Raw genomic sequence first — 27,227 nt, forward strand, 5'->3', positions numbered from 1 at the left:
CTGCATGCCACCTATCACAGGGAATAGGGTATGTTGATTGTCATTATAAGCAATAGGAGGAAGAGTTTATTTGAGGGAGGCATTTATTTGTGCTACACAGATGGCATACTATACCTGGCAAATAATGTTGCTATGGCGTTAATTTGAGAAAATAGGGTACAAGAGATAAGGGAAGTGTCTATTTGAGGGAAGCATCTATTTATTTTAAATGGATAACTCACCTGGACACTAATTGAGAGCGTGGGACACTAATTGAGAGCGTGCCAATTATTTGAGAAAATACGGTATACAAGTCCTCATTTTAAATGATAATCAGATAATTTTCTTATATATAAGATGAACTGGTGAATAATTTTGGTGTGGCATTAATTAGAGAAAATAGGTTGCATTGGTCTTCATAAGAGAAAAGGGAGGTCTCTATTTGAGGGAGGCATTAATTTGTATTAAGTAGATGATGTACCTAGAGACTAAATGGGACATAGTTTCTATTATTTGAGGAAATAACTAAAGCAGTCCACTAATTGTTTTTTTTTGTTTGGAAGAAATATAGGTCTTGATTACAAAAAATAAAAGGAGACATTTATTTTTCTTAAGAAGAACCACACCTGTTGAATAAATGGGGCGCAGGGTAAGAAAAAAAAAATCGGTCCTCATTATTTTATGAAAATAGGGCGTTTATTTTTGTTCAATAAAAGCTACACCTGCCAACTAATTGGGGTGCAGCGTCTATTTGTAGGAAATTGTTGATACCGGTCCTCATAAACAAAAATGTGATTTAATCATGTGGACGACGTACGTATTTATTTGTCTATTTGAGTCAGGTATCAATTTTATATGTTCTACTCACGCTCTGTCCGTGCCGTAACTGCGGTAGTCCACCGCGGCCGAGACGGCCACAACGAGTGCCGGGACCCCGTAGCCAACCATGTAGAAGTAGCGTCGACGTGAGTGCTCGCTCTCAAAAACTTCCACCAGCAGGATGTAGAGCTGCACACCCTCCAGGAACATCCACGTGAATGCCGCCAGGAAGAAAAAGTGCAGCAGGGCGGCAAAGACGGCGCACGCGATCTGGAATAGGGCAGGGAAAAATGTACATTTTGTTTTTGTCACACAATTAAATAAATGCTGATTTGTGTGCTGCTCCAGATGATATATGGTTACCTGCTGTTGCATTTGTGGTTTTGCATAGTATTAATAGTTATTATAATAGCGACTGGACAATCAATTTGAAGTCCCAACTAAAAACTCAGGTAGTGAATGCCCGCCACTGGTTAAGGGAGCAGTTAAGGTGGAATGCTAAAATCGGCGCCCCGTCTCTAACATTATATAATGCGTACACAGCGTTTACTAATTATGTGCGCAGTTGAACATTACTAGCTTATTTTGTCCCTGAAATTGATTCAATTAAATGTGTAAAGGCTTGAGTGGACATTAATTGTGCTCCGTGAGAGAGCCATGAATCGCACCCATAAAATCTTATGGAAGGTAAAAATGTTTCCTTTGAATGCAAAATATACATCCTTTAAGGTACAGAAATGACACAAGGGGCTCACCGATCACACCCTAAAATATTTGATAAAAAAAAAGAAAAAAGATAACGTTATCAAAAGTTTTAAAATCACTTTTCTTTTCACACTAATTAGGAATAAAAAACTTAACAAATAAAAACATTATTTTGATTATTATTATTATTAACACTAAGCTATATGTAATTTAATTTCATGTCATTTCTCTCACAGGAAAATAAAACATTTATCTAAAATAGACGTGAATAAATAGCAAGCTATTTGAAGGACGCCGAGTCTTACCGGCTGGTCGGCCCGATTGATGCCGACAAGGAAGAGGGACTCTGCGATGAAAAGGCAGATGCACAAATTCTTGTGGATGGTGTTGCGGTCGCTTTGGAGGCCGCGGAAGAAGCAGAAGGTGAAGAGGCTGACCAGCAGGCACACCAGCGAAAGGAGGATGCCCACCCAAGTGATGACATCCAGAAGAATGTCGTGAACTGGGTCCGTGTTCTGGTATAGAGAACAAAAAAAGTAATAAATTAAAAAAAGTAATTAAAAAAAAACATTTAAAAAAACATTAAAAAAAAAAACCTCTTCCTGTTTTGAGGTTTTCTCGCAATAATATTCTTCGTCGATTCGACCTGGGGCATGATTAATGATCCAATGGTGTCAGAAACGTTGTTTATCTCTTTATTAACTCAACTTGCAAATATGTGAAATGAAAAAGTACCCTGATAAATTTTGGTGGCGTGGCAGATGATTCTAATATATGCTACCATGCATAAATCTCTTTAAAAATATTTTTTAAAAGCCATGCAGAGATTGCCTGAGTATTTCCCATCTGGATGCTGCATCATCTGCTATCATGATGCTAAGACAGATGCCAAAATATTTTTAAAAAGATTGTTCCCATGTATGAAGCTTAAGGGAGTGACGTCTTGATTTATTAACTAAACATAATTACTGCTTCCAAATACTCCGGTCAGCTTTTGAGGCGCCTTAATTTCCCAGAGGGTGAGTCCTCTTTTTCAGGCTGCTGGGCATTGATTTAAGAAAGGAAAAAGTCTTCAAAAGAGAGCAAACTACTACTCCAGATTTTGTCCCTTTGCTAGCAAATTTCAACACAAATGCTGGAAAGACATCAATGCATGTGAGCAGACTATCACGGCAAAGTTTGATGCCTCGCCCTTAATAAACACTGGCTTGCAGCAGAAAGCTGTTAGTGTCGCCACGCTCTGTGGGTGCAAGGCTGATGCGTTGGGCGACGCAAGCTTCATAGCATTGTGAGAGCGAGGAGCCCGAGGTCTCCGGGCCTAGCGAGGTGTACAAGCTCTATCCATCACACTCTCACCTTCAATCGAATGAAGAAAAAAAAGAAGAATGCACAGGGGGAAGGCTGCTGCAGAAACACAGTGAAGGGCAGTGAGTGTATCTACACCTCGGTGATGGATTTACTGTGAAACGATTTCTTTATTCTTGGAGGTGGATGATGGCCGCGAGCCACTATGACTCTGCTGGGAGGGAGAAGGGGTTGGGGCGGGGTGCCAAATGATGCAATCTGCACCTCACCTCACGCAAAAAAGCCTCCATGATGGGAGTCCATAGAGGGGTCTTGAAAGCGGGTGGCTGTCATTTTTTTGGCATTCACTCAATGTCACACAAGCCCCAATGCTACTTTGGGAAATATATTGTATACTGTATGTACACTCAACAACACGGACGTTTTTGGGCATGTCTGTCTTGTAGGATGGATGAAAATGTCTCAAAAACACATGTGCAAAAAGACACAAGACATCTGCCATTTGTAAAGGATACTTTCCTAGAAACTACCTCAAAAAACAAACAAACCGACAAAGTCAGTTAGAACAAAATAAGATATATAGTAAGCATGTCGGCCATGGATAGACCCAAAAAAAATCTCTAAGGAAGTCAGCCATTTTGGTATGAAACAGCCATTTTGGCTCAGTAGCGCCATTTAAAATCCCCCCCAACCAACCAATCAACCAACCAAAAAACAAAAAAAACAAAAAAACATCTTAACATTAATTTTGGCTGGAATCTCAGTCACAAGAAGACACCAAAACGTTTTAGGAAGCTGTGAACAAAAACGCACAGAAAGTCAGCCATTTTAGTTGTAAGTAGGCATCCTTCTGCTGTCCTTCGAAAAAAAAAAACTTTTTCCCGATTGCGAATCCCGTATTTACTCTAATTGTCTTTCCCTCATGGCTGCGTAAACAAATCCCACGTAAACATAACTGTGTCTTCCAGATTACATGTCTCTTCCTTTTGGAACGATAGTTTTTCGGCTTGCGCGACGCGAGTGCTTTTGATGTGACGCCAACGGCGATAACCTTGAGACGTCCCGTCGCCGAGCCTCGAGACGGAAGCGCGGCGAGATGTTTGAAATTGGTGATAAATAATCACATTTGGCCGTGGGATTTAAAGCTTTTTAACATTCTGCATTTCTTGAAGAGGTCCACGGGCATTGGGTGAATGTCAAACAACAAACCATGTGGTGGAAGTTTCCTTTTTCAGCCGACACTACCTTGAACATCCCTCTTTTTTTAAACCCTTTTTTTTAAACCCCACAAAAAGAGAGCCTCTGCAATTGAAATGCCACACTTGTGACGATAGCTGTGCATCAGAGAAAATATGCTTTACTGTTCTCATTAAATATAATGGACGTTGTCAATTGGAGGGAGGTGTTTGTTTTTGAGACATTTGGTGATTAATTGTCAATGGCAACTACTTAAGTAAATACCCAAGTATAACTAAGCGCAGCCACTATTTCATGGAGGTGTTTTTTCTTCAGTGGCTTGTGCTTCTATTTTATGTCAGGGCACACGCGTTACTGGATTAATATGATTGATAACACTAATTGGGGTCTATATTGAAGGGAGGCATTTATTTTTCAATGGATGACGCACGTGGTGACTACTTGGGGAATTATGTCTATTCAAAGGACAGACACTATTAAATATGGTCCCTTGGTTCTCATTAGAACCAATTATGCATGGTGTCTATTTGAGGGAGGAGTTAATTTTTCAGCTGCTGATGCACATGGCCACTATGTTAGGAATATGGTATAAATGTCAAACAACAAGTCGTACAGTGGAAGCGTCCTTCTTTTTTCACTTGGCGCTGCTTTGAAAAGCCTCCAGTTAAAACCCCTCTAATATGGCCACTTTTGAAATTCAAACGCTCCATTTGTGACCATTTGTAACCACTGCTCTTTGAAATTGACTCTCAAGAAACATAGAGCAGGCAGGATAAGCCCAGGGGGAGGCACGCTAAGTGCCACCGTTCTCGACGAACCAGTAAGTCTAAATCAGTGGCACATCCCAGTGGATGATGGAGAGGGTGATATTTGGGGAGCATCCATCACTGTCATCACCGGAGTACCTCCACCGCGGCGGCGTTGGAGCGAGGCGACGACGCCAAAGGACAGTCAAGGTTGCCTTTGTTTGCACGTACGTTGAAGGCGGCGATGACAATAGGGTGAGGACGGCAAAAGGTGCGCAAAGTCTGTTCGGAACACGGATGCCATCCCGACAGCTGTTCCGCCCGTCATAAATCGGCGGCCTGAGTCACACGACTCCTGGCTGTATTTCAAGCCCGTACAGGCAGATTTACGCGTTGCCAATTGGATTGGCTTCATGCTGAGAGCGAGTCTTTGAGCTATAAAAGATTACTTCCTTTTCATCGTGCCACACTTTGCACACAGAATGCTTTGGTTCGCAAGCGCCTCCCTCCATTATGGTTACAATGAGGATCGATATAGTTTTCCATTCTGTTTTCTGATAAATAAACAAGGCGTGACTGATCTGAGGTTATGAAGCAGCAACTGACGGATGGCAGCGCTTTCCAAAAGTCCTACCTTGACGTCCACGTGGGCCATGAGGACGGCAAAGTTGGTGAGGTGGGTGCAGGAGCAGGTGGTGTGCGTCCTGTTGTTGCCCAGCAAGCGGCAGTCCTGCGTGGACCAGTAGCCGGTCATGGTGCGCTTGGAGTAGCTCCAGAACGAACAGTTCGGGTTAAAGTTCTCCTCGGATTGCTGTGGGAGTCAGAGCGGGCATGTGAAGATGACGTTTGACGTCAAAATGCTGAAGCCTCCTGTTGTGTTGCGTTTTAAAGGTTAACACCTCGACATAATAATTGTTCTACTGTAATAATAAATGTATTGTTTAACATTTAATAAGTAAAACATACATTTGAAAAGCAATTCAGTTCTTCTTCTACACGTACCTGTAGGTGTCTGATGGTGAAGATGACCGGGTCGGAGAGGTAGACTTTATTGGCGTCCTTATTGATGGCGGCCGTGATCACCGGCGAGTTGACGATGACGGAATAATTGGTTGCCATGGCGGCACTGCCCAACTTCATGCTGGCGTTCTCCGTGGACAAGTACAAGCCGATGTGCTTGTAGAGCACGAAAGCGATGCGGATTTCGCCTGTGATACGACCGAGAACAATGTCAACTCAGAACAGAGTTTACTTTTAATCCCACACTTCAACGTTGCCATTTACAGGGAACTGTCAGTTTCTAGAGTGGCTTACAAACTTGATATACACAGATGAACTGGGTGAGACCCTCCTGAGCGACTACCGGTTGAAAGTTGTCCGTGACATATATATATATATTCGTAGTGAACGGTTGGATTCCATTTGACAAATGCAAAAACTGATGTCAGTAAAACAGTTAATCATAAAGCAATATCAAAAGACAAAACAAGACCAATTCAATTTGAACTTTGTGCACCACTTTTTGCAAAGTACATTTTGAGTAAGAATGCATGGACAACAGATGTTGAACAACAGTGTGAAACATGACCTCATTGTGATTCCTACTCGTATCCGTGAAAGGACACGTTAACACCAAGAATCTAAAGAGACGAGGGGTTAAACTGCTCACAATAAGACCAGCGTAACAGGCAATTCTGTATGGTGACAAAAAAATAAATAAAACCATCCTCACATCAACAAACAATTACTTGAAATTGCACGTTGCGGCGACCACTCATACATTGGCTCTGATGACAAAGAGAGCCATTTTCCTTGTTGATCATCTCCTCCCGCGCTCATTCATATTCACTCGCCACCTCCTCCCTCCGTCTCACTTTTCAACGGCAAAGTTACCCCCCGCCGCGACTTCGATCGCTCAGCGAGATGAAAGGAAAACAATTTGGGTCATATAACACTGGATGGCGGCAGGAAATATATCCCGCCGCCCTGCGAGATCGACGGCTACAGACGCGGACTTTTTTTTTTTTATCCCGCTGAGTGGCGACTGCATTTGCATTGAATGCATTCTAAAAATGGCATTGTTCTTGCTGTATGTAAGCACCTCATTTGCACACCGTTAGATGCATGTGGACTTCACAAGTCCATTTGTGTGCTTCCATGTCCATTCAAGTCTAATTGGACTAGAAGGCGGCTAAATAGAAGGACTGCAGTGTTGAGCGTTGGTGCATCGCACAACTTGTCCTGCTATTATACCACGCTATTTCTATACGTAATTGCCCAAGCTATTGTGAATGTGAATGTTTTTTCTCTATGTATATGTGCCCTGTAGTTGTCCATGGTGTTAATTCCTCAACCATAATGAGGAAAGGCAGTAAAAAAAAAAAAAGGATGTATGGATAGTAAGATACAGTAAAATAAGATTTGGTAGGACAGGAAAAGATACGATATTTTGCAAAATACACAAGATGTGATTGGATAAGATTGGATCCGATCAGGCATGGCATGATGAAATAGGACAGGACATGATATGATATGATATGAATAGGCTACGATAGGATACACAGGAAGTCATAGGAGACAAATTAACATTCAACATTCAATTCCGATTACAATTCAGGACAATAGTCGCATGCGATACAACTTGATAGGGCAGGATACAGTGGAATAAAGCACAATAGGCTCGGATACAACAGGCCAAAGGTACTTGCCATTTCTTCCATGCTGCTTTAGCGTGTTGGCCGACAGGTGGATGGAGCTGCCCTGTCCACCAGTTTGGGGGAATTTCAGGTCAGGTAAATTCCCGTCGGTGCTCATCCGCGCAACCTCCAACTCTGCACACACAATTAAGCCTCAATTATTTGAGGAAATACAGGATATTGGTCATCATTACCGCCGATAATGATGAGGGGCTTCTAACTAGGTACTACTTGGAGTATGGCATAAATTATTTGAGGATGTCATTATAACCAGCAATAATTCACGGAGGTGTCTATTTGAGGTCTAAGTTTATTTGATTAAGTAGATCATCGATCAAGTGACCCTTTGGGGGGATATATCATGTCATATATTGGTCATCATTACCACTAATGATGACACACTTTGTGACTAATTGGGACGAGGTTTGTTTTATTTGAGGAAATGCTGTAAAATGGTTGTGGTACAAGAACACAATGGATAACGGGAAGCATCAATTTGAGGGAGACGTTTATTTTTGCTTCAGGATATCATGCACCGAGTAACTTATTTGAGTATGGCATCCATTTTTGTCAGGAAATACTGTATCTAGGTCATTATACCCATTAGTGATCATAGGAGGCATCTATTTAAGAGCGGGGTTTACTAGGCTTTAGTGAATAATGCACCTACCGTGTGTGGAGTCAATTATTTGAAGAAATACGGTATCACTGTATCATAATTAAAATGGGAGGCAGTTATTCAGCTACAGTGTAATTGGGGCATGGCCTCTAGTTCTACGCTGCAAAGCATCTTAACAATTCCCTCGAATCTGTGCCTTTGTTTCAGATTTTTTTTTTTTCAACTCTAAAAAGTATAAGCACCCTCACGGCTGCGCAAAAACGCTAATCTGCAAGAATCTGTGGGCGAGATGAGTGCACAGACAAAGGACGGCCATTTCCCAAAAATAGATCGATAAGTCGCAGGGCCACCTTATTTTGGTTATAGAAGGTGCGGCACATTGCAAACAAGAAAGGCGAGGCCTAGTAAACATATCGCTGGCACGTAATTAACAAGTGTACCGCCGCGAGCTGTAAAGTCTCCCCCGGGTTGAGCCGCTGTCGTCTTGTTCACCTTCGCAACGAGCCTGGATTCGCCCTAATACCCAGATGAATTGTGCGGCGGATATAATAAAATCCATTTTATTAATTCGCCTCGCTGCCGCTTCCTTATGAGCCACAAGACCTATATTTTATATTTTTAGGTTGCCATGGTAGCGGGGGAGCTTAAAACTCAGAGAGGAGGGTGATGCTAATTTTCCTCGCTAGAAGATTCTAGGTTGAAACATATTTCCACCATGGAAAAGATCACAAAATATTCTATTGGAGAGAGGCATTTATTTGAATGGAGTGGAAGTGGAAGACACAACTTGTGACATTCAATATTCAATATTTGAGGAAAATATTTTCAGTGTATATTGGTCCTCAAAAACACAGTTAAGGTGTCTATTTGAGGAAGGCATTTACTATTATAAGTGGGTGAAGAACCTGGCGAATAATTTGGACACTGCAGTGTTTGAGGAAATACGGTGTCTCAGTCCTTATTATCACAATAATGAAAAGTGGATGTGCTTATCGACCTCCACTTGTTGAGAAAATACAGTCAATTGCTTGTCCTTATAAAAAATGGCGATAATGGTGGTTGTCTAAAAGAGGCAGAAGTGTATGATTATTTGGGGATGTGGGTTCTATTATTGAAGGAAATATGGTATACTGTATCAGACCTAATCACAAATAACAATAATATGAATTGTCTATTTGGGGAGTTTAGTTGCCTTAAGTGTTTGATGCATCTGGAAAATAATTGGGGTATTAATATTTGTGGAAATCAGTCCTCAACATCATCATCATAATTGATAATGAAAATGGAATGTAGGCGTTTATTCTCCTTAAATGGATGACATATCTAGAGACTAATCGGAACACTGTGTAAATTATTTGAGGGAATATTGTGCAGTATATTTAGCTTCGTTAAAACAAAAAATGATGATGAGGGAGCATCTATTTCGCTTAAGTGGATGATGCACCAGGAGACTCATTGGGGCATGGCATCAATTATTTGAGAAAATACTCATTTCACACCAATAACGCTAATTGGAGGTGACTTTTGGAGGGAGGCGTTTATTTTTTGGAAGTAGATGCCGCACATGTAGACTAAAATACTCACGTATGTTGTCGGTATTCTCCTGCACGATGTCGGTCTTGAGCAAGTTGTCTGCAAGTACAAAGGCTCCCTGTTCGACCGTGTCCAGCAGTGTGGTGGCGGCCCGCAGCTGCTCGCCCGTGCTTAGTTCGCGCCACGCCGCCTGAGCTTGCGGCTGGAGCAGATTGTTCACCGTCTCCACCATGGCCTACGAGTAGTTTGAATTTCAGGAAAGATCGTTATTAATGAGATGGCATTTATTTTTAGTAAGTCTTTTTACCAGTAAAAATACTAGTGAACACTGAATTCATTCAATAATATCATGCTTAATAAGAACATATAGTAATAACTTATTTAAATAGATGGAAAGACATTGGAGAATCATGAATTAATGCTTCAATTAATTAATTTGTGCTGCTCCTTCTGGCATGCCCACATTGGCCACCGGGGGCAGTATAACATGACAGTGGGGGTTCATTATACACACTTGGCTTTGCATTAACTATCATACAACAAACGCAGTTATTAAAGCTGTAAATGAGGCAAAGGTCACTCGGGAGACAGAAGCAAGAGTTCCTACGAAACGCGGCTCTCGGCGGGAGTCTTTAATGGCCGTGATGGATTTTCTTCCGTGCCGACATTCCCGTGACATAAAAAGCATTCGTGTGAGAAATGCCACGGCGTTGCGGCGCGGCAGCTAGCGGATGAACCGGCTATTTACTGCTGGCATAACTATCCGGCTCGAGCCTCCGCTGCTCGTTAACGCAGGCGAGCGGCCATTACGCTCCGCTTTAATCTGACGACAACAATGCTGTCGTGGGTAAAGCGAGGGAACAAACCGGAACATTTGCAAGACAAGATGAAAAATTAAGAGCCATTAAAGATTTAAAAATGCCAATGGCGATATTCGAGCATTGAATGCTAATTGGTTCAGAGCACGCTGTTCATTCAAATGGGGCGACTGACTGTACATGTTGGGAAGAAAGAATTATGGCATTGCGTTTGCTCATCTTCATCAGCTACTTTATTCACACATAATATGGAAATGAGTCATTTAATGGATTTTTTTTTTTTAATCAGTGCATTATGAAAGACACTTTGTCAAACAACTGAAAATGGTCATGAAGTCAAAAGTTATAAGTAGAATCGTTCAAATGAATGCCGATCAAAACAGTCAAGGATGGAAGCCAGAATATATTTTTTCACCAAAGACTAGCAGGCATTTATTTGAGAGTAAGCATTCATTTTCAATTACATTCTTGTAACAATTTATTTGAAAAAAATAAAGGCAGACAAAAAAAATACTCGTATAAGCAATTAGGTGTATTTGAGATAGGTAAAATGTTTATTCAAGAAGAGGTTCTCATTTTTTGTTAGTCTTTCATTAGTCTATTGTATACTTTGCCTGTACCATAAATAAACTGTTTGTACAAGGTAGCATTCAACTTGAAGTAGATTCTTATATCAGGATATTTTTGAGGCAAGGCATTTATTAGAAAAGAGGCCCTCATTTAAATGAGATTCTTATATCAGCATACTCCTTGGGTACAATTCAATCAGATCACAAAATAGCTTATAATAGGCAACCGGGCATAAAAGAGGCCGATGAGGAATTTACTGTAAAGGAATCCTTTATTCTTAACAAAAAATAATAATAATAATCAAAACGGTATTATGCTATTATAGTCCCATTCTATTACACCGGTATTTGTACAACCTAAACAGACTCATTTGAGCTAAGTAAGGTGTCCATGGTAGAATAGGGGCATGTTTCCCATTGTATTTTATTGGCACATCAGATTACTCTCACCTATTTCTATGATCATGCTAGTTGTGCAAGGTACAGGCAACGCATAGTGTTTTATTTTTATTTATTTTTTCAAACGCAGAGACACATTTATTTGAGGATGCTTGAAGCACCAGTCTGGATTCATTGCAACCCCACGTCACCAGCTTGTCACCTCCACAACACGAAGGTTATGATTCATTATTTTCTGCACTCACACATTAAATGCGAGAGGCACAGGTTAAGTTGCTTTCAAATGAAGAGGCTTTTTTTTTCTTTTTTCTTTTTTAACACCGCCCCTTCAAGCAGGAGATATTTGCCTTGCCTTTGTTTTCCACAACGTGATATAAAATGCCTAAGATGGGACGTGATGGACGCACAGACTGAGTATGTGTTGGTTGTCAGGTAAAAAATGTGGCACTGTGCGTAGAGGTTACAATGCGCAAATTGCGGTCTCATGAACACCAGACATTGACATTTTCATTATAAATCATTTATAATATTTAATTGTATGTTATTTGATTTAGTTTTCAATTTTATTCGCTAAACTGTAGCATCAGTTTAAATAAAATAATAAATTACATAAATCTTTATTAAAATTGAATTTATATAAGAACAAATATTTTCATTATTGCTTGATTATTTTGTATTTATAATTTTATAAAAATTTTAATAAATGAATTAAAATAAATAAATGTATTACAATAAAATTGGAATGTTAAATTAAATTAAAAGTATTTTTATTATTTATGTTATAAATGTATTTATTATTTGTAATACAAATGTTTTCATTAGTAGTACATGTATCATATTTTATATTTTATTAAGTTAAACAAATACAGGAAAATTTTTAATTAGTAATATTGACAATATCAGTTTATATTTTAATTATGTAATTACTGTATATAAAATTAAAAAAAATACAAGTTGTAGCATCATTGGAAATAAAACACAAATAAAATGTAATAAACATAAAAAAAGGACCATGTGTTTCATTTAGATTAAATAAATCTACTTTAATGACAAAGATCGCCTTCTGCTGCATATTTCCAACATATAAATGTGTAGCTTAGAATTTGTCGTGAATCATAATCCTGATTTCCCTGAAAAATGCCTTGGCATAATTTTTAGTTTGAGGAGAGGATCATGTTGAAGCGAAAGACTGATGAGCTGGTGTGAAGCGCTGCAATGTGTGCTCCATTTAAATGAGACAGACATTAGCCAGTCGCTTGGCACCGGTCCAGGCTAGCCGGTGCTGTGTTCTCTTCTATCTGCGCTGCGCTGATTGATGAAATGAACTCGGGGGTCTGGGGAATTGATTTCTGATCCTCTTCCCTTTACACCCCCTGGAATTCCTCCCCCCATCCCCCGCTGTGGGAGCCTCACACTCGATTTCTCTCAGTGACAGGGCATGAGAAGACGACAAAACAAGGGAGGGTAAATTATTATTCGATCTGTCCTCTTAAATTTGACAAGCGTGTGCCTCATTTTTACCTGCTATGCTTTACTTAGTTCCTCTGTCTGGTTTATTGCCATGGCAACAACGGAGATGCTATCATCCTTATGATGAGACGGTGTGCCGTCAACGCGAGTGTCGTTAAGGTCAGGTTACTACATATTGCTGTCTCGGTCAATACGCGAATCATCAGACTTCGCTGCCATGTTGCGCTCATACGCAATGATAGGAACTCAAATGTTCCGCAATGTATTGCTGGACATCTGTTGAAATTTATTAGACATGTTCATGTTTGAAGAACCACTGGAGACAGCCAAAATAATTTTCATTTTATTTTTAAAAAGTACTTATAATAGCTGTGTCGACCAAATGTCATGTCGCTAAATTGCCAGTAACTTTTTCTTAAATGGTCCACTCATAATTGCCATAATTCTTTTTAAAATGGCTTTTATGAGTCTAATCATGATAGACACGCTTACCAGAATTCAAATTGCTAAAAATAGCTGCAGAAATTGCGTGGGAATGCTGAAAGCTGAATGCTAATAGCTGAATGCTAATAGCTGAATGCAAAGTTGAATGCTTATGAAAAGTGTTATCTGAAAGTACCCTCCATTCATTTAGATAGAAAAGTGGAACTAATGATATCCAATGGAAAAATGCAAAAAAAATAATAACAAAAGAAAAATCACCCAATAGCGTACCCATGCATGCAGTACCCTCCATTCATTTAGATTGAAAAGTGGAACTCTGATAGTCAGTTGGTATACATTTATATCCCTCAGCATAATTGCCATGGATATATTTGCATTGTACAGTTGGAGGTGGGATTCGAACCTGCGACCAGTATAAGACAGCTGTGGTAATGATGGCCAGTTGTATGTATGGAAGTGGGCGTGGAAAGTGGGGACTTGAATGTTCAATGTCAGTCCCATTGAAAATGAATGGGGAAAAGTTTATATTTGACGTTAAACTGTGCCAATACTGTAAGTAATGTAGAATTAGACGATAAATACCCCGGAAGGCGTGAATTTTTGAGGCAAGTGTAAATCGGATGTATAATGTGGAAGTTATTGCACGTCAAAAAAAAGTGAGGAGAATGAAATGCTATAATAATTGAGAATAAAGAATCTCAATAACATATGCTTCCTGCATTCCCACAATTACCACTTCGCCGACTTCACGTTTGCCCCTTTGGGGCCCCTGGGACTTTTTTGTGGCTCTAACAACGATGGATAGTTTTAGCTTGAAGAGATGAATTTTCCTAACATTTTCAGGTTTGCGTAAAGGAGCGATTTATTTGGCCGGCAACAAAGAAACAACAATGACAGAAAGCGCTGGAGGATCTTCATATTGAAGGATCACGCCTTTCATGTGAATATCTCCATTAATGTACTGGATAACTTGCTCTATGTTAATGTGGTGTAAAATCCACAGTCAAATAAATACGTTATGAACGGTGACGCCATATCGAAGGGGACGAAAAATAAAATAAAATAAAACTACTTTTAAGACTCGGATTAATCAGGCAGAACTCTCGCACTGCAGGCCAGATGAGCTTTCTGTTTACGAGGATATCTTCATCTTCCGACAAATTGACTCACGGGAGGTGCGGGGGTGGTGGTGGGGGTGGCGGGTGCGTTCTTTTATCATCGAGCCTCCCTGGAAGGTCACGCCGCCCCGCCGTGACACTCCCCCTGGTCATCCTCGCCAACAAAGGTGTCGCTTTAATGAGGGGCTTCAAAATCCTCCCTGGGTCCTACAAAGTCACACTCGCTTGGTTCCTACTAAGGCATGAGATGTTTTTCATCTTCTGTAGCGGAATTTGCCTGCAGCCTTAACTTCCCGTCAAGCCGACTAAACGGAAGAAAGCTTTCAGAGGTGCTCGCTAAAACAGGGATGGACGTAATTGCCGTAATTGGACACCATTAATATATCCTCCAGGCGCCATTTTTACCGCATTTGCTTGCCATCAAAAGGGCGCTTTGCTGCACAACACAGTGAGGTGATCATTATGTGCTCTGTTGTCAAAGCGTCATGTTCACTGGGATTAAATTGCCTGTGATACACGGCCTGAGAAATCACACGCAGCGTTCAACGACTAGAATCGTTTTAAAATTCAGCCCCTGAAGCCGGCTTCACTCAGCTGCATGGAATTAGGTAGGCATGTCTATTGTGATTGGACCCACAAAAAAGCCCCAGCAAACATACAGAATGTCTGCCATTTTGATTAAAAACGGCCATTTTAGGGGTTTTTCCAAGGGTTCTTCCAATATGAATTTTGAGCATGAAGATTTGATGTCTTACTTAAGATTTGGTAGACATGTTTATCATGAGTGACCCACAAAAAATCCTCATCGAGCCAGCTCAAAACACACACAGAATGTCTGCCATTTTGATTGAAGTGGCCATTTTAGAGTCATTTCCAACATGAATTTTTGGCATATTCAAACATTGAAGCCAACCTTAGTTGGGAACATCCGCCATTTTGATTCAAAGCGGCCATTTTAGGGTCACTTCCAATGGTCCTTCCATGATGAATTTGGAGGAGCTTTGATTACTGTTGGTAGCGCAACTTGGAATTTTTTGAAAAGTCAAACCCTGAGGCCAGTCTTACTGTGAGTGGTGAAGTTTGATGGCTCATCATAGAACGTAAAAACAAAGCCCCCACGGCCAATTTCACTTAGCTCCATGAAATATGGTAGGCACGATGTTTGGTGACTCGCGATAAAAAAACAAACAAAAACCTGTTTGATTTAAAGCAGCCACATAAACATAAATCCATATTAAAGACTACTAAGACAGGCATGCGATCGTTTTGTTTTCATAATATATAAGCACAACTTTAACCACTACTAACTTTTCATGTTTGAGGGGGGAAAAAAAACTGATGACAGCAAAAATGTCACCCACAGGCAGCAAATCACGCAATATGCCAGCGGCCTTGCAAAGTAGCTGAGTGGTGCGATCGAGGCGGTTTCCAAAAATTGGGACACTCATTCATTATGTATCAGGACCAATCATAACATGCCAGGACTTTAGCTGACTTCGGAGTTGACTTACTTATTGAAGTTGTCCCTCTGGTTTTTGTGGCTTTGAGCTCTGCATTCGACGAATAAATCCACAATGACGATACAAAAATTTTATAATTTGGATTGAAATTAAATTAAAATGGGAAACCAAGTGACTTTTCGGGGTTTCATACTAAATTTATTAATCTGGTAGCTAGATGTTCTGTAATTTCTCTGGGAGAGAGACGAAAATATTGGAAATTACTCCCTGGTTTAAAAAAAAAAAAGCTAGAGCAGTGATTCCCAACGTTATAAGAGATCATCAAAAATTGTGCCTAAATTATGTAAATTGAGACCCAATCGTCATCATTTCTAGATGACACTGAACACGCACGGATGGAACTGGCAAGAAAAAAAAATCCACATACCTGCACATAAAAACGGCAGGAGCGCTCCCTCTTCTGCAGCTGTCAACCAGAGAAAAAAGGCAAATTGTAAGCAGAAGAAGTCGAGTATGTCAAGCGAGAGGAAGAAATTCATCATCATGCATCATGCAGCAACTGGAGTAACTACACCGACTTGAGCACAAGTCGCCAACGAGACACCCCAGTGACTTACACTCACAATTCTGTGTTTCCATCCCCTAAAAAGATTTGCTAATGAAATGTACAGTGTATGAATCAAAGCCATACAAAATCCAATCCAAAAAGATTTTTAAGACCGTTTGCTCATCATTACATTAGCAACAGACCAAAAAGAGATTTTATTAGAAAGTATGTGGTATAAAATACACCGATGCTAGAAATCTCAATGGGGACATCTGTGTTTGCAGTCCGGAACAGGTGTTGTTCTTTGAGTGAAGCCGCTCTGGCAAATTAATGGCGGACAATTTGAATTTCACTGCCGATTGCGATTTGCTTTTGGCCACTAAGCAGCAGCAACACAGTATTTATGGCTGGGCTCTACGAGCAATCAATGCGAGGGGTAAACGGGCCATAATGGCAAACATGGACCAAGGATAGGACCACTTCACTACATCTTCTTATGTGAATACCAATAATTACGTTTACATGCAGCTAGTGCTGTCACTAAATTTTTTTAGAATCAATTGATTAATCGTATTCATTTTAATTTTGCATTTAAGTGTTTTACAAACGTCTTATTTTGATTAAACACAGAAGATAATCAGTCTTCTTTCATCAAGGACTACAGAAATCAGTGAACAATTACAGGGAGTGCTCGAGTTACGGACGAGTTCCATTCCTACGGTGGCGATGTAACCCGAATTTCGACTTAAGTCGGATTTCACCAATAAAGTTGATATTTACATCAAAATACTTTGTACAGTAATAATAAAAAAAACAAGACCCGGAAGACGCCGCAATTCATTTTGACAGATCTACATGCAGTCAATACTTGGATTAAGGTCAAAATTCTGGTTTCTGAAACATCCGGGTTCAACTGTTTACATACGGGAGAAAGTTAGGCTCGCTTGGTGAGCAGCAACGTAAGATGGCCGCCGCACATACATTTATTTCCTGTACTCAAAAGACCAACATTCCTTGCGAATAGAGCATGCGTACAACACAAACCAATGTTTAGTTCAAATGAGGCACCCTGATCACATTTATATGACAAAATGTTCAGGTTATAAAAGGGGTAACCCAGGGATCATATTTAGTTTTTTCTGCATGTTTATATGCCAATATTCGGGTTTGAAAAAGGTGATTGACTGCATGTAAATGTAGTCAATGGAGGTGGGGAAGAACGGTCCTGATCCCAAATGACTTCATGGGGAGGAATTGATCCCACACTAGTTTGCAGTACTGCCACCTATGTGAACCACTACACTATCAGACATCAAACAAAATAAATTACGCTGAGATCCCCGAGTCGGAATACCTTGTTGAGGCTCCGCGCCGCGCTGTCCTTCCCGCCCGGCGTGAGGTTACGCAGCTGGACATCAAGAAGATCCACCAGCTGCACCATAGCCCTCACCGTGTATACGATATCCCCCGCCTGAAGGTTGCTCTTGGTCTGCTCGGCCAGCTCCCGGGCGATCACCGCCGCCGTCTCGCCCGCTTTCAGCTGAAACGGCAAGCAGCGGAACAATGAGCGATGGCGGGCAAGCGCGAGTGGTTTCGCACCTGCGGGAACGAATGGCTATTGCCTCACAGCAGCTGCACATGACGAATGGCGACGCCGAAACTCGTGGCCCTGGCAAATGAATGCAGTTTAGCCTTTGCGTTTAGCAGAGTTGCTGCTTGCGTAAACTCAATTAATGCCGTGTGTACACTGGGGGCAATATCACACGCGATTACGGAATCGCAAACTATTAGTGAGGGATCTCCCTTGATAGTGTTATGCTTTTATGAAAGTCATATACAAAAAGGTTGCCACTTTGGGGAGGAAGGGGCTATAAGACCAATGGTGCTTCCATGCATTTTAAATTTACCGCCAATTGCTTTGAGTGAACAGATGATGACGGAATGTAATCTGCTCCTTACTGGTAGCTGTTCTCATAGCAGAGCTCCACTCACTTCACTTTTTTTTTTTTAACAGTTTCTATTTTTTTCTTCTTCTTTAGTAACCAGCATTTCACCAAGGAAGAAGAATAGCCTTTTCTCTTTTTTCTTCTTCAAAAATACAGTCCAATACTTTTAGTGTTTTTTAGATATGTTAGTAATATTTGGAGCGTCTCTCGATAGTCTGGGCAAGTGTACCTAATATTTTGACTTGAGGCACTCACGTAAACAATCCCTAATTCATTCAATGCTGATAATTGAGATTTTGCTCACTCTGACATGGATAGTCTTCTTGCGAGTTTTTTTGTTTTTGTTTTTTTTACAACCAAACTGTTTATTAGAAGCTCAAGTGCCCACACACAAGCACATCCCTTGGCATCCCTGCAGCTCATCAATAACATTAATTGACCAATTAAGACCAGACAAAGGAGAAAAAGCCAGAAAATCTAAGGTCCTCGGAGTATCTTTGATTTGCATTGTGCTCTGCTTCTTTCTTAAACGGGGCCAACAGGACTTGAGTGTGTTTGGATACCTTGTGGCTGATGATGTTGACCCAGGGGGAGGTGCAGTTGGTGAAGTCGGGCCCCTGAGGGTCCCAGTAGCCCTCGGGACCCACGCACGAGTAGGAGGCCACGCCTGAGAGAGTAGGAATAACAAGACACTCATCAAAACCAGGCGCTTGAGATGAGAGATTTTGGAGTGCAGGAGAGAAACAGAAGAGAACAAAAATAATGGGAAGAAGAAAAATAGAAAGACAAGAAGAAGCAAATTATTACAAGAGAAAATTAAACCATAAGGAAAGGAAATTCAAAAGAAAAAGGAGAGCACATTCAAAAAGGGAAAGAGCGAGAAAAATTGAGAAAAATACGAAAAAGCAAAAATAAGCAAACAAGAAACAAAGAAATAAAGACTTGAAAAGAGCCAAGAAAAGGACTGAGAGCAGCAAAAGGAAAAACAAATAAATGCCTAGCCATAATCCTGTTTACAAAAAGAAGTCAAAAGGACAGAAAAAGAAAAAACAAAGGAAGAAAAGAGAAAACAACACAAAATAAAAAGTGAGGCGATAAAGAGAGAAAACAAAAAAATTGAAAAAATTAATAAAGCAATGGTCAAGGTACAACATTTTAAAAAAGACCAAAAAAAAGAAAAAAAAAGAAAAAACAAAGATCAACCAGGAACTAGTCGTGTTAATGCCTCACCGTTGTCAATGCTTTCTATGATCAATGAATTCAAATAGAGGAGAGAAAGAAGAAGAAGAAAGCAAAGCGAGTCGAGTCTTGTGACATCAGCGTGTCCTTGTTCGTACTTGGCCGCTCGAGGCTCGGCTGCTCGGCTCAGACTAACGCATCCATTTTGATTGACATATAATTTCCTTCCCCTGTCCACCTTGGGCAGACTTATGTTTGATGGCTTCATGAGATAAGGTTCGGGAAAGGGGGGGGGGGCGACACCTCAGCATGAAAGTTAGCCATCTCGAGAAAAACTTGCAGCGGCCCAAATTGGCCTTGGATCTTTTCTCAGCGTGATTGTGGCATTCCCATTTTTGGGGATCCGCGTCTTGACCAAGGTTGAGATGTCTGGTGGTTGGCTAGCTGGCTAGTTCGTTAGCATTTTGCTAATGTTTATCGTGAACTATATTGCCTTACCTCAACAAGGAAATGCATAATATGGCGTGACTAGGAAAACAATCGTCCACATGCAATCTTCTGACTAGCCAGCTCCCTATGTAGCTCACTCGCTAAAATTTTGCTTAATTTATGGTGGCTTACAATGAATTACAATAAAAAGTGTGTGTGCCAAGACCAGGGAGGGGAAATAAATGAATGAACAAATTTCTTGACTGAACCCACCGCATCTGTGAGCTAACCAGCAAAAATGTCCCACTATCTAGATTTGTTCTTGAAATACAATGTATTATAAGTGTTCAAGTTCCAGAAAAAAATAAAATAATCCTCGCACATGTCTCACATGTCTGTTAGCTTTTGTTTCAGTAGAAGCCATATAATATAATCCAGGATATTTGAAAAAGAGATAAACATAATTATATAAAAATGGACATTACCTATGGTGCCAGGAGGACAGGGCATCTTGGCGACTACTCCCTGCCCGGTCTTGGGCCAAGAGATGTCCAACATGACCAGAGGACTACAGTACTCCACCCTGATGTTGGGAAGCCTGGAAGAAGGTGGCGACCGTTCGTCATCACCCGTGCCCAAGCGGCCCACCGGCGTCTGGGCCCTCGGGGGACCCGCCACACCCGTTGACGTGGTGGCTGTAGCAGTGGTGGTGGCCATTTTTGTGGTGCCCGGCCTGGCCGCTGTGAAGGTGGCTGTGGTGGTGGTGGGACGAGTGGTGGTCCTCGTGGTGGTGGTTGTCGTGTCCATGTAGACCATTATGGAGGATGAAGACTCTGGATAGAGATTGGGGGTCAGAATCATGTCAGGTAAACCAAACCATGGACATTAAATAGAGCCCACCATGACTGGGTTGGCTAACATATTGGATTTAGCAGATCTACCCTGTCAACAAATCCAAATAAATGGATTAAGCTTCAAATCTCAAAAGTCAGTGCCTCTCATTCATGAATATATTTGGGAAAACAGACACAAACTAAGACTTTCCCTAGGAGTTCGGTGTTTTCATTTGAGCATTTTTGTCAAGATCAGATCCTTTTTAGAAAACAAAACATTGTAATATGCAGTGTGATGGTGACAGAAAACCTTCTTCCCAACTCATGAGATCTGGCACTGAGCAGAAAACAGTCATTATATTATATATATTATATAATGAATTTGCCACATTCAACATGGCGGCGAAATTGACATATGATCCAAACTGGTGGGCTTGCTGTGGAACCCTGCTGGTGTTGCTAACACACTTCCAGCTGTGTTGTTGAAACACATCTTGGGATGCTGCTATTTTGTGGTGCTCCAGACACGAGACCCCAATTTCCTGCATGTGATGGCCACTCCAGGAGGTGCTGGCTAATGAGGATGTTTACCCGAGACGAGATGCCATCCTGGTAAACGCACACGCGTGATACAAACTCATTGAAAAGCGTCAGGGGGGAAATGCAGTCGAGCTGATAATTGATTTAATTATGTAATATTGTACTATAATACCATTATTATTGTTAATTTGCATCAATATAAGAATAGTACTGAGTAGCTTTGACACCTACGTTCTGGTATGCTAATGTCAATGCTAACACATAATGGAAAACACCTTAGTTAAGCTAACGAGTAGCATGTAGCTAACGAGTAGCATGTAGCTAATGTTGAATTATTAACATTGTTTTTCAGTTTCAATTTATATTTTAGACGTTTTGAATTTAGTTATAGCTGTGTAGATGTGGGTATGGTTAAGTTGGCTCAGTATGGCTCAATGAATAGTATTGTATTCTTATCTGTCTCATGAGAAAAGAAGGGCAACGGGTTTCTCTTCCACTATTATCTACAAGGGAGTATAGCCTAGTGCCGGTCTCAGTCGGTTGAAGAATCCAAGGACAGGCTGATGTATTATTGTTTTTCTCTAATCTGATTTATACCTATGGGAACTTGCTGAACTTGCTGATGGGAGGAGACTTTTCGTATTCACCCACTTTTCAATAAATAATGATGTGCAGGAGGAGGAGGGGCACACTTTTGAACAGAACACTGTTTGGGTGACTTCAATTGTGTGATCAGAAGCTTCTGTTATAATGATACCTTTGCAAAGGGACTTCTTCACCAGAATCTCACCATTCAGTTAATTGAACACGCAAAGAGTAGAATACAAATATTATCTACTCTAACACTAATGAGTAGCATGTAACATTTTTTTTGCCTACATATCTCTAACAAAGACGTTTAATGCCCCATCATTGCACAACCCGAGCAAACGTAAATTGAGCTCGCAAATACACAAAAACTCTATTTACTTATTATACTTTGACAATCCCACCCATCACAAGGACGTTAATAAAAAAGCCCAAACATTTAACATCATTGACGACATCAGCGCGTAGATTCCACAAGCATCCATCTCGCCGGAGAGTGTGCCGCCAGCGCCGGCATCTCTGCAATAAGTCCATTATTCATGAATGGCCGTTGCGCATTTACATTTGAGGAGGAGTGATGACGACCTCAAACAGAGCGCATCCGGCTCTCGGTAAATAGCCGCGTCAATTTGGCCGTAATTGAAATGAGCCGGCAGCGCTCGCATACTGTAAATGGGTCATTGCAGAATTGGAAGACAGTGAAATAAAAATCTTAAATAATCCATGCAAAATTTTTTAGAAAAATGCGATTGTTGTGTTATTTATAGTTGTCCCGAGACAAAATGTGTAGCTGTAGAAAAAGTAAACAGCTAAATATTGTTTAAAATATCAAATACCAGTCGAGATTAATTTTTTTTTCCCTTTGTAGCTCCCTCTCGGTGACCAGCTGCTTACTTGTCAAATAGAACATAAAATGGGCTTTAATTATTTTTTTTTAATTACGGGAGGAGGGGATTAGTATTTTCTTTATACTGTATGTCATCCCTGAATATGTTGAAAATTTGTCTCATTACAGATGTATTTTAATTTTCAAGTATGTGATTCTCATCAGCATACAAGCAGCCCAGTTACCAAACTCAAGGCCCAGGGGCCAGATTCGGCCCACCACCTCATTTTATATGGCCTGCAAAGGCAAACCCAAATGGCCAGTGTAAAAGTGTCTTCACTTTTAATAACATTGAGATATTGCAAAAAAATGTTTTGTTACCAATCACCCTTTTAAAATAACTGAAAAACAAGCATATATAAATTAGTGCTAAATTATATATCGCATTAATCATAAATTAATCGCACTATTCATTTTGACCATAGATTATCCTTTAGCGTGACAGGGGATGGCTATGTTAAGGTAGCACAGGTTGTGTTTGAGCAATAAACATAATTACATGCATTAAAGTAAAGCATTTAATAAATGTTTGCGTATGGCATTTAGAACATTTGTTCATGTCAAAATATTGGGGTCATTTTTTTCCCATTTTAAATTATGCAAGTAATTCATTGATTAGAAAAAGAGGAGGACGAGCGTGTGCAGTGGATCAAAAAATGTAGAAGACGTCCTCATAACATTAAAAGTCATAAGGATTAACACATAAACCGGTGCTCTTCAAAGTAGTCGGGAAAAAAATATTGATAAAAAAAAAAAGAAGCCTTATTTTTTAAGTGATTAATCGTGACTAATCAAAATTCTAAGATCTGATTGAAAAAATTAATCGTTTGACAGCTCTAATATATATATATAAATATATATATATACAGTACATACAGTATATATATATATATATATATATATATATATGCTTGTTTTATATATGTATATAAACAAAGTTTATTTAGTTGAAAAATCCTGACGGAAGGTCAGTGAAGGCAACAGTGCCGATAAGCTGGAGGTGTGCACATGAGCTGTTTGGGATAAGGGAATTTAAGTATTGAAGCCGATGCAGGATGGACAGATTGTATCATTAAAAAATATATATATATGAAATGGGAGGAAAAAAGCCAGACATATGATGCAGGAATCACCAAAGAACATTTTAAATGATATATATCACTATTGTGGAGTTATAGCACAGGGAAGGCATTCCAAAAAGTCACACTCCCACCATCCGAAATCAATGGGAAAAATTGGAGTGGGAATTTTTCATAGACTTAACAAAATAAGTTTGACCAGCATCAAGTTGGCTAAAAAGGCTCCACATGCTGTCTAATTGTGTCACTGACAATCCTCTGATCATTTCTACTTCACTTCAATGGCAACATTTACAAGAACAATAATTAAAAAAAACACACATACAAATAAACGAGCTTCATAGCTCGCCCCCACACGGAGCTTTGCGCTTCATTTCAAAAGCCAGCTAATTAGCCCCGTCGCTCGCTATCCCAAGGCCCTTGGCTCCCGCAATTAGATAAGCCGGCTCCAGGAGGAGGAGGAGGCATCACCAAACGAATCCGCTATGTGAGACTCGTGGAAAGTTTTCACAGATCAAACGAGGCCCGAAAAGGGCTTTCGGGGGTAGCGAGGAATTAGACGTGGAAAGTGACTCTTTCCAGCCTTGTGCTGAACCCAATTACCTCCTCATTTGAGTAGTTCAACCTTTATGCATAGTTGCACCTGCAATCGGGCACTTTCAAACACATCGCAGAAGATTGGATAGTCGATGTGTGATGTCATCCATTAACCTTTTTATTTTATTTTTTCCTTAATTCGCTTCCTCTGTTTAACGTCTGCTTAATGGGATCTCAGCTTGTATTTTTTACTTGGAGTGCACTTCACGTTAGAATAGCTGGGGTCACAGTGGTATAAAATCCATCATGCTGTTTCCCTGGACATTTTTAAGAAACTCTTGAAGCGCCATCTGTTCACCAAAGCATATATTTGGGAAGCAGCGACACACGCACGCACGCACACCCACACATTTTTAATAACCAGCTGAAAATCTGTTAAGCATCCTTTGCGCCCATGAAATGTGTGACATCAAATTTGACACGTGTTGATATTTGACAGCAATAATTGTTATTCATTCACGATGAAATCTACACTGAGGCTATTCTGGGTCATCCGTTGTGTTTTTTTTTAAGGCTAGCTGTGTTTACTTGCCAACTCAAATTGTCCAGGTTTATTGACAGCAACTTTTGCGTTATGTAAAATAACCCCCCTTTTCATGACTTTTTGTTTTGTTTTTAGTATACAGTCAGCCCTGATTTTTTGTTGTACGTACCTACACTCTAAAAACAGTTGGGTCAAAAATAACCCAACTATGGGTAAAAAATGGATCAACCCTTACGTGACCCAACTTTAAGTCAAGAAATGGCGTAAAACAACTCCTAAATATTGGTCAGATTCTTTACTTGGGTCAAAAAATGGGGTCACTTTGTTTTAAACAACCCTGAAAGTTGGGTCAAGTTGACCCATAAAGTGGATCGGTCCATTTTTGATCCATAATTGGTTACTTTTGACCCAACAGTTTTTAGAGTGTAATTTTTCACTATACTATATTATGTGATTTTTTTTCTCCACTGATTAATGTTACTGAAGACTCGCATAACAATAAGCACGAGTCAGGAGAAAATAGCTTGTAAAATGCAGAGAATGTCCAAAGTTTGGGATGATTTCACATTTAAAAACTGCAGAGCAGACATGACTGACATATTTTTAAGAGAAGGTTTAAGACACACTGTTTTAGTTTGGCTTTTAAGTGTTATTTTGCTCTTTTAATTTATTAATCTTACTGTATTTTAGTTTTTAGCTCCTTTTATGGTGTTGACTCTGAACCAACACAATTACATAAACATTGTGAGCTAATCAAACTCATTTGCTCCCAAAAACGTATAAAAGCGTTCTATTTTAAATATTACCATGGTCCCAAAAAAGTATTTGAAGGTTTTTTTATGTTTTTTTTTTTAGGCTACAGAAGGCTTTGATAAAGCCGCTTGACCTGAAGAGGTCCCTTAAAGCATTGGTAATTATTACAAAAATAGGCCAGCAGGTGCCAGCAGAGTATAAGAGATCAACCAGGACCATGTTGCAAAAAGCTCTTTTTCCCAGTGTTTTGAACAGGTTTGTGAATAATGATGAACCGTAGCTATATTCTAATGCTATTTGCAGCAAAACAGAAACAGATAGAAATATGCTTTTTTTTTTCTTGAAAAAAGAAGATACTTTAATCTTTCTTTTGGTAGGTTCCATGTTTATATAGCAATTGAACAGAATATTCTGTGGGCCTTGCAAAATCTGTCAAAATCCCGTAAAATAGCTGGGAGCGAAGGGGGTTGCTTCAGTGAAAATGGCTGGGAGTGAATGAGTTAATATAGCCTACCATAGCTGAAGTTACTGACTAACCTGAGCTAACAACAAATAACTCTATACTCTCATGCATTGCCTCCCACATCACACGCAGGCCACACTCTTTCAAAGTCACAGATACTACAGCTAGCCAAAATAATACCTGCACCTCACAAGCATATTTTGTATTGGTAGCACACAAAAATAATTTGCACGCAATTACATACTTGAATAATCTAAGCTAAAATATTCGATAGCCGAAGCCCGAAAAGGAATTGTTCATAAGAAGGTGGGAAACGTTAATTAGAGAGTGGGAAGGGTCCTAAAGTAAAAAATAAATGAATAAAAAAATTGTACCGTATTATGTCTGCAGGCAAGATCAGTTAAAATGCAGTAAAGATGTCACGGCGTGGCTGGTAGATCACTGCGTAGCACCCAATCAGATTGCCCTGACGTCATCCGCCAAGCGTTTAAATTATTGTTATTATTTCATTGTGTTGTTATCCATCAGTTACTATGGAGGCGGCGGTTCAATTATGCAGCCAGACATCCGGTAATGCTCCGATATCATCTAACATGATGAGAGCCATAATGGAGGGGAGCCATGCATTGTTTGCCAATTAATTTCTCATTCCCGAGCTCTCGTCCCGGGACTTGAGAGGGCATTTAATGGAGGTCAGGCGGCGAGGGGGAGAAGAGCGAGCAGCAGGCGCACTAGCATGACAAATCGTAGACATTCCTAGATACCATACCGTCTTCTAATAAGAGGGCCTTTAAAATATACATTTTTGTTTCTATGCGATCAGATCAAATGGGATTTACATTCAAAGCATCTATTATCTAGGGCATGGTGTTTATTAATCTATTTCCTCATATAGTGGCCAGGGCTGTTTATTTACGCAAAATCAAGTAGGGCTTAACTTCTACTATATTATTCTACTATAACCAAGAAATTATTACAGTATGTCCATGTAGAGCGGCCGGGGTGGTTTATTTATTCAACTGCAGG

At 40.1% G+C, this 27,227-nt stretch overlaps 1 protein-coding gene across 11 annotated transcripts in view; it reads right to left on the bottom strand.

Moving 5' to 3' along the window:
* The window catches only part of LOC147159687 (adhesion G protein-coupled receptor L3), a 108,697-nt gene that overhangs the window by 20,500 nt on the left and 60,970 nt on the right, over positions 1–27,227 (bottom strand). For all 11 annotated transcript variants that reach the window (XM_086058805.1, XM_086058801.1, XM_086058800.1 and 8 more), the window contains 10 exons: positions 20,464–20,811; positions 18,934–19,037; positions 17,779–17,964; positions 16,305–16,343; positions 9,651–9,834; positions 7,460–7,582; positions 5,754–5,959; positions 5,386–5,562; positions 1,809–2,018; positions 848–1,068 (listed from right to left, as the gene is read on the bottom strand). In XM_086058805.1, the coding sequence (XP_085914931.1) occupies positions 848–1,068; positions 1,809–2,018; positions 5,386–5,562; positions 5,754–5,959; positions 7,460–7,582; positions 9,651–9,834; positions 16,305–16,343; positions 17,779–17,964; positions 18,934–19,037; positions 20,464–20,811 (1,798 nt within the window). The remainder of the gene's footprint in view (positions 1–847; positions 1,069–1,808; positions 2,019–5,385; positions 5,563–5,753; positions 5,960–7,459; positions 7,583–9,650; positions 9,835–16,304; positions 16,344–17,778; positions 17,965–18,933; positions 19,038–20,463; positions 20,812–27,227) is intronic.

The sequence above is a fragment of the Leptonotus elevatus genome, chromosome 17, assembly GCF_054856555.1.
Source record: "Leptonotus elevatus isolate MCC_2025b chromosome 17, RoL_Lele_1.0, whole genome shotgun sequence".
Taxonomy (NCBI): domain Eukaryota; kingdom Metazoa; phylum Chordata; class Actinopteri; order Syngnathiformes; family Syngnathidae; genus Leptonotus; species Leptonotus elevatus.